The following is a 13,121-nucleotide window of genomic DNA, read 5'->3' as shown; positions in this document are numbered from 1 at the left end:
TTTTTTTTACCGTTCATCTGGTTCTAGTCCTTTAACAAGAATGTACTCTAACTGTGGAATACCAAAGACAAAGCTGAAACAGCATTTGTGACACGAGGATTTTTTTTGCACGTTCTTTTTTTGAAACACTGAAAGAACTCTAAGTGCTGCAGAGGTCTGTTTCTTTTTGCTGGTATTAACAGTGCATTTTTAAACCATTTTTCTGAAAGTTATTTCTTGTAATACTCACTTCTATGTAGCTTGTTTGGAATTATTTTCTAAAACAGAAGATTTTTTCTGGATAATGAAACACAAGGTGCTTACTTGGCTTGCCGTGAATTAGTGGTTGGCCTTGAAAGGATTTCAAGGTATTTCAAAGGATACCAAGGGGTTCCCTAGATAACAATTTTTTTTCTGGCCAGCACTGCAATGATTCTTCTTGTTTTTTTGCATAGGTTGACGTCAAGGCTTGGTGGACATTATCCAAAAGGTGCTAGATGCGCCTATCCTTTATTCAGTGCACAGCAACCCAGCTGTCTCAGGTGAAGCAAACAAAAGTATTATGTGCAGGGGAGAGGGATGAGACCCAACACTTTTGTCACCGGGACACATGCCATACACTGCAGTTGAAGGGCTGTGCACCTGAAGCCAATATGGGCAGTATAGTTGGGGATGTTCCAAATACTGATGGAGAACAAAGATCGTGATAAACCACAGAAAACTCCTCAATGCAGTTACTGTCTTTGAAATTGAAAAAAAAAAGAAAAAAGTGAGGTAACTTTATAAAATATGAGTGTAAAGAGAGACACGGGATGGTAAGGCAGAGAGGAGCCTCCCTGGGCAGCAGGGGTGCGCTTTCCCCATGGGTCTAAACACCTGGATCTCTTACCGCTGGGACAGGGTGGGGTTGTTGGTCAATCCCTCTCCCGAAGCTGCCTCTTCTCTCCGCCGGAGGATCGGGGACACCCGGGCGGGAGCGGCCGCGGGGTGACACCTGCCGGCCCGCCCCGCCCTCTCTCCCCGCCCCGGCGGGGTCCCCGCGGTGTCACCGCTGCGCTGTCACCGCTGCGCTGTCACTGCGCCGCTCGGCTCCTTCCGACCCATCCCGGCCCGTCCCGTCGCATCGCAGCCCGCTCCGCGCTGCCCGGCAGGTAGGCGGCCAGGCGGCCCTGGGCTGCGCTGGGGCTCCGCGGGGCTGCCTCCGCCCTGCCACGGGAAAGGGACGGGAGCGGGACGAGAAGGGGAAATGTTTCCTGTCCGCCTCGGCGGGCGGGGTCTGCGCGGGGCGGGGGGCGCCTCTCGGGCAGCGGGGTGGGCACTGTCGGACAGCTGGGTTGGGGGAAGGCGTGCGCAGTGAGGGGTGGGTAAGCGAAAGTGAAAGTACGCCTGGGGGCTCGGGGCTGGGTGCTTTTAGGGGTGTCGGTGGTCTGTCTTTATCCTACAGCTCGGTAAGTACGTCGCAAAGCTGCCTGCCAGACAATGTTTATCTGTCTGGCATGGAGGAAGCCGATAGTGATGATTTGCAGTTGCTGTAGAAAGTCTGTGCAGGAAACATCCAAATTTTAGTGTAAACTCCTCCACGCAGTTGCGTCCGGAGGAGAGGAAGAAACAAACCGGGACTCGGGCTGCGAGCGAGCGCAGAGCAGCCAGGCTCTAAGCTGGGCGGGCAGGAAGCTGGAGCAGCATCCAGCGGTGCCGCCGCTGGCCCTTGGCTGGGGTTTGGTGCCTGACGCGGCCCTTGCGCCTTTCAGCCTGCTCCCGAGCATCTCCCATCGCTGCTCAGTGCCGGCCCTGCCGCTGCGCCTGTTCTGTGCATCGCTCGGGTCCCCTCAGGTCACCTGCAGCCCGGGACCCGGGCTCCGTGCCCGAGCCCTTGGGGCCGCCCAGCCCCGGTGGTACTGGATGCGGCGGGCAGGCAGCTCCGTGATCCCGGCAGCGCAGGGGACAGCGGTGCTCTGCTCTCCATTGCTGAAAGCGTGCTGGAAGCCTTTGGCAGGGTTGGCACCGCGCAGGGACATGGATTTGCGGCATGAAGGCAGGCGGGTCACTGAGAGGTGTCTGCACGTTCCTGAATAGATACTTTGAATGTCCTCTGTGCGTTATAGAGGAGCAAAGGGAATGCTGCAGGAGGGAGAGCCCTGGCCTGTGCTGGGTCTGTGAGGCTGAGGGGTTTTTGCAACCCTACCAGCACATATACTTTCAATTTCAGATCTGCATGAAAGGAATTTTTTAGAATTAATGTCTATAAAGTTAGTATGTAAAGGAAGGTCGGAACACACAATTAACATGGGAAAAATCCCCTGCTTTTTCAATGTGACTGATTTTTTATTTAAGAATAAGGTACACTGATGACGATATTCTTGCTGTTTCTGTAAGCAGCTGCATCCAGTTCAATCCAGTCTTTACTCTGTGAGTCACACAAGGTTAGGCAAGGTGTTTGAAGAATGTTTCCCAGGGTCCTTATCAGCTGTTTTATTTTTCAGCTATAACCATGGAGAACCTGTCCATTGCCAACAGCAGATTTGCACTTGACCTGCTCAGAAGATTTAGTGAGGCCAACCCAACAGGAAATGTCTTCTTTTCTCCTGTCAGTATCTCTGCTGCTCTGGCCATGGTCCTTTTGGGGGCCAAAGGTAATACAGAAGCCCAGGTGTTGAAGGTTAGTAAAATAAAATGGTCATTAATTTTTTATTTTATTTACATTAAAAAGGATTGTGTTTTAGAGGAGAGAAGATGAAATGAGGGTGTTTTTGTTTGTTCAGGACAAGATTTCTGTCATGCACACTCAGTTTTCCTCAGACTATGCAGCTAGTTACCCTTGGCCTACCCTGCTCCAGAGCCCTCTGTCTCTATCTTCTACTGCCCTTGTTGTTAATTTAATTTCAGTAGTTAATTCTTGACAGAAGAGACTAATTACATTAGTCAGTCTCCTTTTAAATTTATCATAATTTCTAGCAGCAGGGATCTATGAGTTTTCATGAGACATTTTGACAGACTATTACTTTACAACACAAGATCACCAATGGTATGTTCAATTTCAATAATTCTGTGTGTTTTTGTAAAAAACACAGTAGCATTCTATAATTTTATATCCAAAGCTATGATGATACTTGGTGATGCTAAGCATCAATCTCTCACTAACAGGCACTCAGATATCTCAAAGGAGCTAAGTCTCCCTGGTTATCCTTACCATAGCTTTAGGGTAGGTAGGATAGTTTAAAAAACCTTAAAAATTGCAAAAATAGTGCACATAGGCACATGCCAGTTTCTCCTGAAACCTCTGTCATGGAAGGGACTCAGTCACTGTTATTTTTGCACCCTGGTTACGCCTGCAGAAAGGTGTGGGAGTCTCCTCATTGCAGTCATCCTCATGCATTTGCCTATGAATAATTTCACCTTTGTATTCTGGACTTTAGGAGGGACTGTTTTATACTGTTGAGTTGCTGGGCTTACTCAATAGAATTACTTCCCCACTACTTGTTCAAACAGACTTTGAACGTATTTCATGTAATCAGACTGACAGCCCCACCTAGGATAAACCTACTGACAGCACAAATCATGCAAAAGGAACTTGGGGGGAATATAAATGTCTTTCAGCCCAGTCATCCTCAACAGGGCATGTTTCTGTACCATAATACTTCACTTATGAACCCAGTGCTAATTAAAGAGGGAGCGATTAGCGATTGTCAAGGGATGTTTGCAGGGACAAAAATATTTATTTCCGGGATCATAATTCTATTGTAAGGTTGCCTCTGTTGTTCTTGCTCAGCCATGCACCTGTACAGCACAGCTTGTACTGAGGTGGTTGGCAAAGCCTGACCAAAAACCCAGTGAGAGAGAGAAGGCTTTTCTTTGATTCCAATCACTCCTTCACAGCACAATCACAATCACTCCTGGGAAACAAACACATGGGTTAAATTTGAATATTAATTTCCCTGCTTTGGTGTAGCCATCTCTGTCCATGAGGTCTGGCAGCTTCTGCTTCTGCTCTCATATCTTCAAGCCCTGGCCAGTCAGCTTGCCTCTGGAAGAGGAGATATGCATATATATATATATATATATATATATATATATATATATATATATGCCATATATATATGCCATATATATGAGATGTATATGTATTTATGAAGTTACATTTTCAAAAAATTATAAAAGATAATTGCTCTAAGTTTTCTTAATATCTCACTTGTGTATATTATGAAAATATACAACCCCACATCTCCTTGAGCCAAAGGGGGAATCAAGAAAGCAAGAGTCTCCATGGCATCATCTCTCTTTTTGATTCCTCACCTGGGAACAAGTTCTTGAGCCCACAGAGGAGAGGCCCGCAGAAATGCAGACAGGACTTGGGGTTGTGATCAAGAGCTTGAGCTCTGACTGTGTATAAACCAGGATCACAATACAAGTGGCTGACATTGTCAGCATAGCACTGAGGGACAGTTTGACTCATTCTTTGAGATTTACAGAAGTCTCTTCACAGCTTCCAGCTTTTACTTTCTCTTTCTTCAGCCTACCTACTGGGTCCTACCCTGCTGCATCAGGCCTATCCTGCAGATTCACAGTATGTTCTTTTAAGACAGTATTAACAGCAGCTAGTTCACTACTTTTTATTTCAGACGCTTCACCTTGACAAAGTTGAAGATGTTCATTCAGGATTCCAGGCTATGACAGCGGAGATAAACAGAAGCAATGCTCCCTATCTCTTACGGCTGGCCAGTCGGCTCTTTGGAGAGAAGTCCTACAGCTTTCTGCAGGTACAGTGGTGCACATCAGGATGGCACATGCTGGGATCTGGGGGGAAAGTGAGCTACTTGAGTAATTATGAAGTAGAACTATTTCCAAGCCTATTTCTAAATTTTTCTGGGAAGTTGACAAAAGTGCTTAATACTTGCTGTGTGCATTTCCATAGCTGTGAGCCTCTGTGCCTCTCACCTGAAGGTGTAACACAGCAAACCCTTTTCTGTTCCTGTTCACTTCTGCTGTTCTTGTCCTCAAGAGAAGAATCACTGGTCTATGTTCTTAGTTTACAGTAACTATCATGACATCCCACTCTGTTGCAAACAGCTTTTTAGGTTGCAGCCAGTTCTGTTCCTGTTGCAATCAGCTTTTTAGGATTTTCATCGGAGTAGTACCACATAACTTCCATCTTTTTGAAAACACTATTTATTTGGGAGGTTTAACATATGGTTAACAACATGGCTCTTTGCCAGTGAATTACAACTTTGTGTGATATTTTTGTCCTTCTTCAGCTGTTTTGGAAAGTTTTGTTTTATCCCAGCTGTGCTTGAGCCTGTTTCAGGACAATGATAGGTAAATATTGCAACACCTGTAGTAAGCACCACATCAGCTCTAGACATGGCTGGTGTACTATGAGGCTTGTTCTAAGAGTGGGGAAAAAAACCTGTTAACTTCAGAATTCCCCCAAGCAACACACTGTTAGAACCCCATCTCAGAGTTGGTGATAATCTGAGCACACCTTATCTACCTAGTAATTAGATGTTTTATCTGCATGCAGTGAAAGCTATTCTTATCGTTCCAAAATCTAGGATTTCCTGACTAATACACAGAAATTATATGGAGCTGACTTGGCTACAGTTGATTTTCTTCAGGCTTGTGATAAAGCCAGGAAAGAAATTAATCAGTGGGTTGAGGAGAAAACGGAAGGTAAATTCATTTTTTGTTAATAACTGGCAGGGTTTGATGTACTGGGAGAAGGAATGAGCTTTATTCTGTGCTGTCTTTCAAACAGTTTAATTCTGCCCTGGGACGCTCATTTGATGCATGGACAGAACCAGGAATTACCTAAGCAAGACATTTAACAGTTCCATAAGTCCTGAGAGTTTTCCATTCTGTTTTTGTGTTCAGGCCATGAATGCAGGAGAGATGGCTAAACATGGAGATGTACATATGAACTGGAGAATTTGTCTTAGTCTGTCTTGATCCACATATATATATTGTATATGTATTTCTAAATTCAGTATTCTTTAATGTGGGCATTGTGTATCTCTTGTATGAGGAGTAGATGAGTTGCATGTGACAGTTTAGACTAACAATATTACATTTTCATCAAATCACTGTATATCAAAAGCTATAGTAGTGTGTGTTAAGAAAAAGTATGGTGAAGTAGTGAGACAGGTACTGAAATACACATTTTTACAGGATTGGTTTTATATTTGTAATATTTCTATGGCATCAGTTTCTCAATGTATATTTTATATGCCATCAACCTACTCCATGCTTCTGTTGTGACCCTTTTTTCTGCTGCCTCTGAAGGCAAAATCCCTGATCTGCTGGCTGAAGGCTCAGTTGATAGCATGACCAAGCTGGTACTGGTGAATGCTATTTATTTCAAAGCAAACTGGGCAGAGAAATTTCAAGAAGCTGACACCACTGATGCACCATTTCGATTAAATAAGGTAATACAGATACGTGTTGGTAGGATATATCTAATGAAAAGGTCTAACAATATAGGTAGTAATGTGAAGCATTGCTTGCAAATGAAATACTTTAAAAATACAAAGTAATTTATTAATATTTAAATTATTTTTATGGGTTTTAGTATTTTTCCATATTCAGCAAGCTATTTGTTGTCTTACTTACCAGAACGGTGTTAGAGACAATTCTCACCTGTGGTTTAGGACCTAGCAGGGTTTCTGTCTGCAGCAGATCAGCAGCTATGAACTGTCTGTGATGATAGGTAAGCAGTCTTAAAATGACAGGACATTTTGATTAAGCCCCATCTTCTTGTTCTATATTCTGCTTATGTTAACAGCTTTACAAGTTACTGTATGCAGTCATCTGCTTTATGCTAAACAGAGTTGATCTTTGTTGGCTTAACATTTTCATACAACAGTCTGAAGAAACTGTTTCGTTTTCTGGGAGGACTGTGCTATAGAAGCCAGAGGAGAACCAATATAATACAAACTCATTATTTCTTCGGAAGAATCATTATTAAACAGGCAGTCACAAGTTTGAAGAAAGTTCTATAAAGGAGGATAAGTGTTTACATAAGTGCAGTTTTAACTTACTTGTCTTCTGTTGGTTCTTTAAATGAGTATTTCCTTAACTGTTACTTTTGGTGCCTTTTATCCATTCAGAATGAAAGAAGGACAGTAAAAATGATGTATCAGAAAAATAAATTTAATTTTGGATACATCCCTGAAGAGAAGATCCGTGTTTTAGAGCTGCCTTATGATGGAAGAGAACTTAGTATGATCATCCTGTTACCTGATGACACTGAAGAGGACTCCACTGGGCTGCAGAAGGTGACCCATCTAAGCCAATGCAGTTGTTCATTATTTTTAAGTTTGGCCATTCAAAATGAAAGCCTTGGTGAACCATGTTCTCAGGGCACCAGATCTATCTGGTGTATTTTTAGACAACTTTCTACTAGTACAGCAATAAAGAATAAATGGATGTAATGCATCAGGAAGAGAGGTTGTGTTCTAATTTTGTAGCTTGTGTTCATGTGTCCTCTGCTGAACTGAATGAACTATGATGGAGACTGAAAACAGAGTTAACTGTGAGAATTACCTTGCCTCGTTCGTTTGTTTTTAATGACTGTCTTTCAGTAGCTTTGAAAGTCTTCCTTTTCTTAACCATAAAGTAGTGAGACTGTTTTCGATTAAATGACCAGCTTCTTTGAGCTTTCTGATCATGATTTTTGTCATGTGTTTTTAATTCCATTTAGTTAGATGAAACAGTAAGAAGATTGGCTTGCTATCAGTGCATGATTTTCCCTTCTGTACACTGCAGCAAGAAGCAAATGTCTGCCTTACTTTGTAAAAACTGCACTGACTCCACCTAATTTAAATAGTATTTGTTTAATCTCTATTTGGCTATCAAAGATATGCATATGTTCATTTTTGCATAGCTGCTTTACCCTCATACAGTGTTCTATAAATAAAGCCTCATAAATGTTACTGAAAATGAAATACTACACTGGTGATAAGTAATGCTCTCTGTCCTTTTAATTCTAGATGGAAAAGCAGCTTACCTTAGAGAAGCTCCAGGAATGGACGCGTCCAGAGCATCTGTATTCCGCTGACGTTCACGTGCATTTGCCAAAGTTTAAGCTGGAGGAAAGCTATGACCTTAAATCAGATTTAGCTGCTATGGGCCTGCTGGATGTATTTGACAGTGGCAAGGCTGACCTGTCGGGAATGTCAGGGGCACGTGACCTCTTCCTCTCTGCAGTTGTCCACAAGGCTTTTGTGGAAGTGAATGAGGAAGGCACGGAAGCTGCAGCTGCCACTGCTGGCATTGCTATGCTCTGCATGGCCATAGAAGAGGATTTCAACGCTGACCATCCTTTCCTTTTCTTTATTCGCCACAACCCAACACAGAGCATACTTTTCTTGGGCAGATATGCTTCCCCATAAAAGAAAACTTAGCATTTGCAGCAGTTCCTGCTGTTGTTAATGAAAGTTTTGTTCCTGAACAAGTTAATCCTCCTGTTGTGAGTTCCTAGTAATTTGACTGAGATTCTGCCTTTCCATTTAAATAGCCCCAGAGAAAACGAGGAGTAATTTATTTTTCTTTCTTGAGATTCACATCGTCTTTAATTGAAAAAGGAAAATCTTGGAGTAGAAATAAATTTTCTTGGAAGAAATGCATATTTCTCAAAGCACGGTATCAGCCTTTTGCATCCTCACATGGGTTTTTGTGTGTCTACAGCTCCCCATTGCGATGCACAGTTACTCCTTAATAATCCAGTCACTCCTTATGCATAAATACTAGGTTGTTCTTGCAGAGCTATCCCTTCACTAAAACCTTTCTTTACAAAAATACTGTAATAAAATTGTTCTGGGCACCAAAAGGCATGTCTCAAACAGCTGGGTATAACCAGTTCTGTCATGAAATAGAAGGTCAGATAACATTTGTTTAGAGAGGTCTATTAATAGAGAATGGATTAAGCTATTTAAACAAAAGTAACCCCTTGAAGCTAGTAGCCAGAAAAATTGCAACACAGCTTTTGAATGAGAATGAAAAAATGAGTAAGACTTCAGGTGACATAGTTAAAGAGAATTTTTAAAATTTCAATTAAATGTTAAAATGTTTCAGGGATTAGAGATTTTAGGTGCCTTTTAGAAAGTTGAGAAGCTGCCAATATGACATTAGATTCCGGCCAGTACCTCTGTCATTCCCAAAAGATACTTCAGTTTCCCAGAGGAGGATCTGCAAGAAATACCTGATGTTTCTCTTTATGTACAATGATTCTGCATTTACTGAGCTGACTTCCACTACCTCTTTATGCAGAAACCTCTGTTACTGTACCACAGCCTTATTCCTGGTAGCCAGTTACATACTGTTATGTTCTGTGTTTATTTTTGGAGGTTATTTGCTTGTATCTTTGGTACTGTAACATTTACCTGTACAACCTAAGCTCTGAATGGGGCACAATAATTTATATAATTGCAAACTGTATTTTAATCTTGTCTTTAAGCAACAAATAAAAGTCTTTAACCTAAACTTTTGTTCAAAATGGCAATTTTTTTGCATGCAATTTAGTATTTCAGAGTGCCAAAATAACTGTGTGAAGAGTAGAGCCACAGAAAACCACTGGCACAAGAGGTGCAACTGGCTGTCTGAAGTCGTTCAGAGTAGGTGAAAATACTGAATACCAACTTAATCAATGGAAGAGATAATTGCATGAACCAGCAGCTTTCCCCGGAAGTGTAAGCTGAGCTGCTCACCCCCACAGGGAACAGGGAGAGTGGGAGAGTCATGGTTTTATGAAATGGCACAAGATCTTGGTCTGCAATACCTGGTTGCAAAGGCTCTGGTAGGTTTGCGGAGGAGAGTGTGTATTGCAGTCTGCAGTTGTGAATGCAATACTCCCTGCACCCAGTGCTTTGAAAACCCAATGCCTTGCAAACTAAAAGTACTAGCACAAAACCCATGCAAAAGTTTGGAACACTTTGATATTGTGTTTGTTCTGAGTTTCTGGGCTTTGTTTCAGCATTCTAGCAAAAAAAGCTGGTGCTGCTGTAGATGGGGTTTGCCAAAGCAAGGCTCAAAAACTCTATTTTAATTACATTCTTATATTTATTTGCACAAACTCAGTCAAGGCAAGATACATGACTGAAGGCTTTTAGGGCAGCAATTCAGAAGAAAGATAAAACCTCACATAATAGTACAAATCAGCTTTATGAGGAGACTGATGTCTGTCTGTATTTATTGTGTTGGTATGAGCATTCAGTAACTGAACTGTAACTCAATTACAATGAGACAAGTTTGGTTTTCTACAGACAGGGTGCACAAAACAAAATCTCAGCAATAAGAATCTCAAAATCAGCTTCACACTGGAACATTTCAAAAAACCCAGCAACCCTACTGGCCAATATTCCCCTCCCATAATTTATGTTCCACAATAAGACAGTTGTGTTTTTCCTTAATACTCCATTTTTTTTTTCCTGTGCTCTTGTCAGAACAAATGACTGACAAGGGCTGACTCCAACAGAGAAAACTGGCATGCTATCTGTATTCACATTTCTAAATAAAAATACGCTGCTTCAACTATCCTCTTGAGAAGGATTTTGTTTGTAGAACTACTGATTGAACACAGGCCTCACTAAGTTCACAGCAGGGTAATTTTGAGAAGCTGTTTTAACTGAGTAAAATGGTAGAAAATGTAATTTTAATGAGTTAAAGAGATACAAGATGAGAGACTGAAACATCAGAAGTCTCAATATAAAATCAGGAACTTAGTCTTAGCAAAGCAGCATTCATAAATCCACATGCACCACATTAAAAAAATTCTGCTTGCAAAATCTTTGGTTTATATTACCCTTAGGAATGCAACATTAAAAGTCAGCCTGCCTGCAGTTAAACTTCGTAGGAGGGTATTGCCAAATTCTTGAGTACTTGGGTACCCTGTTCAAAACCAATATGCAACAGGCTGCTGGTTTGAGTAGACAACATGTGAGTTTCTTCCAGTGAAATAAAGGATTACAGTAGCTGGATTTTCCCCTCCAATTTGGCCTCTCCCAAGCAGACCAGCCTTTATATAACAAGACAAAACTCTGAGAAACATTTGTTCACTGTGCTTTGATGAGTAATCCAGACTTTGTACTTCTGCTAACAGACTTCTTAGGAAAGCTTTTTGGTATTGTCATTTAAACAGAAAAACCACCACCACCCACCACAAATTGTCTGTCTGCTTTTTGTCTGATTCATACAGTTAAAATTGCTCATCCTAGGAAGTACATACCATAGCGTGGATAAGGAAGACAGTTATCTCTGCATTTTATGTCACTTTATAGTACAGATAAATTTACATGATAAATTTACACAGGTGAGTTAATTCAGAGCATGTGTAGCTATACTTTTGCTGTTAAATGTTTGTACACGTCTACGTATGACCAAAATCCTTGTAAAGTTCATAAACCTGATCAAGTCTTGGAGATAGATGGTTGAGTTGATTTGACTGTACTATGGTTTAGTACACAAATAAGACCAGTTCATTTGTCTTGCACCTATTGAGATAAAAAGGTACAATTGAAATCAGAACCTCACTTTTGGTTTGGGTTTCCTTTATTTGTTTTTGTGTTTTTTTTTTTACTGTAGTGAACCGCTAGTTCTGTCCCATTATCTTGTGGTACCATCTAAATGCAGGCTATTAGCATAACATTCATTAAGAGGCCTACGCAACCCCAGACTACTTAGCAACAAAAGAAGACAAAAACCACAGCCAAAATCCTGGAGAGCACATCCTGTCTGGAAACATGCTGAACATGCAGGGTAGCTGCTGGCAATTCAGATAATGAACTCATCACAGCAGCCAGAAAATGTATCTTCAGGATACATGGGAATTCAAACAACCAGCTTGTATAAACACTTATATTTTAAAGTAATTTCATGGAGAATGGTATGCAGTCATTTTGGTCAAGTGCTTTTCTCTCAACATGAGAGAAAATGCTCACAGAAAAGGGAAAAAAATGCAGTCCAGAGGTTAAACTGAGGGTTTCGACTTTTTGTGCAGAGAAAACAGGACAAGAAAAATAAAATTCAAGTAATAATTTCAGATAAATATTTCATATAAAACAACTCCTTGCCAGCTGTATCATCCAAATTTTTATCTGTGAGAGTCAAATAAGCTAAATGCTGGAAACAATATTCATTAGGTAATTTTCTAAAAAAATCTTGCAATGGAACTAATTTGGGGAATTATTTAATTGATATTTCTGTCACGATTATCCATATCTCTCACATGAGCATGTTACTACTGGAAGAAACAACTTATATCAGTACAATTTGTTTCTCAGAGTACTGAATTCCCCAACACGGAATGGCTACAGCATGGCCTTTCTCATGACCTACATTATTTCTTAGTGGCACAACTTACGTGAGAGAAAAAGAGACCATGGCATGGTGGATTTTGATGGTGTTCCTTACAGCAGAAGCAACTGTTGCCTGATGGAATCCAAATTTTCTAGTGACACTGCAATGTTTGGCATTTCCTTAAATGAAGAGTAAATAAATACACCACTATATCAGCATATAATTCATATCCATTTTTGCCCTTCAGCAAGCTTCTCAGGGTAAACTTCAGGTAGTCAAAAGCCAGAAAACAAAAAAGAAAACGTGTTCTGTGATATTTTAATTTCATTCTTTCATCTTGTGCTTTTGAAGCAGTTTCACTAGACTGGTTTATGAAAGCAGCATTTTCAATCCCATATGGAGACTGCATAAATTGCCAAGAGCAGAAAGGGATGTTTTTGCCTTGGGTCTGTTTTGGAGGGATGGGAAATGTTCACCTCTGAGTACATCTGGTCCTGATGGACTTTCTAATGGAGTGTGGAGTTCTTCAAAGAGAGGAGATGACCTTCCATAAGGGGATATAAAAGAGATGCACATCAGCAGCACGGAGAGAGCAGGAAGCAGCCACTCTCCAGTGCTGCTAATTACCACAGGGAGGAAGGGAAAAGGTAAATAATCCTTGGCTTGAAGAGCAGCCATGCAACACAATGGCTTTGAAACATTAACTTCTTGTTACCAATATTTTGGTAGCCAATTAAACAGCACTGTCTGATGGATCTGCCCTGAGGGACACGACTTCTGCCTCCATTGGAGGCTGAGGAATGAAGCACCACATCTGAACCCTTTGCCAACCTGTGCTGCCCTCTGAAGGTGAGCAC

The 13,121-nt window shown here is 41.4% G+C and overlaps 1 protein-coding gene across 1 annotated transcript; it reads left to right on the top strand.

Moving 5' to 3' along the window:
- Window positions 1–867: 867 nt before the first annotated feature.
- Window positions 868–9,429, top strand: SERPINB1 (serpin family B member 1). Its single transcript, XM_058821186.1, has 7 exons — window positions 868–1,130; window positions 2,463–2,638; window positions 4,599–4,736; window positions 5,529–5,646; window positions 6,256–6,398; window positions 7,080–7,247; window positions 7,962–9,429. Exons 2-7 carry the CDS (start codon window positions 2,471–2,473, stop codon window positions 8,361–8,363), a joined length of 1,137 nt encoding a protein of 378 aa, XP_058677169.1. The 5' UTR covers window positions 868–1,130; window positions 2,463–2,470; the 3' UTR covers window positions 8,364–9,429.
- The last annotated feature ends 3,692 nt before the right edge of the window (window positions 9,430–13,121 follow it).

Source organism: Ammospiza caudacuta, chromosome 1, assembly GCF_027887145.1.
Source record: "Ammospiza caudacuta isolate bAmmCau1 chromosome 1, bAmmCau1.pri, whole genome shotgun sequence".
Lineage (NCBI taxonomy): Eukaryota > Metazoa > Chordata > Aves > Passeriformes > Passerellidae > Ammospiza > Ammospiza caudacuta.
This window is presented reverse-complemented; position numbering and strand designations above follow the sequence as displayed.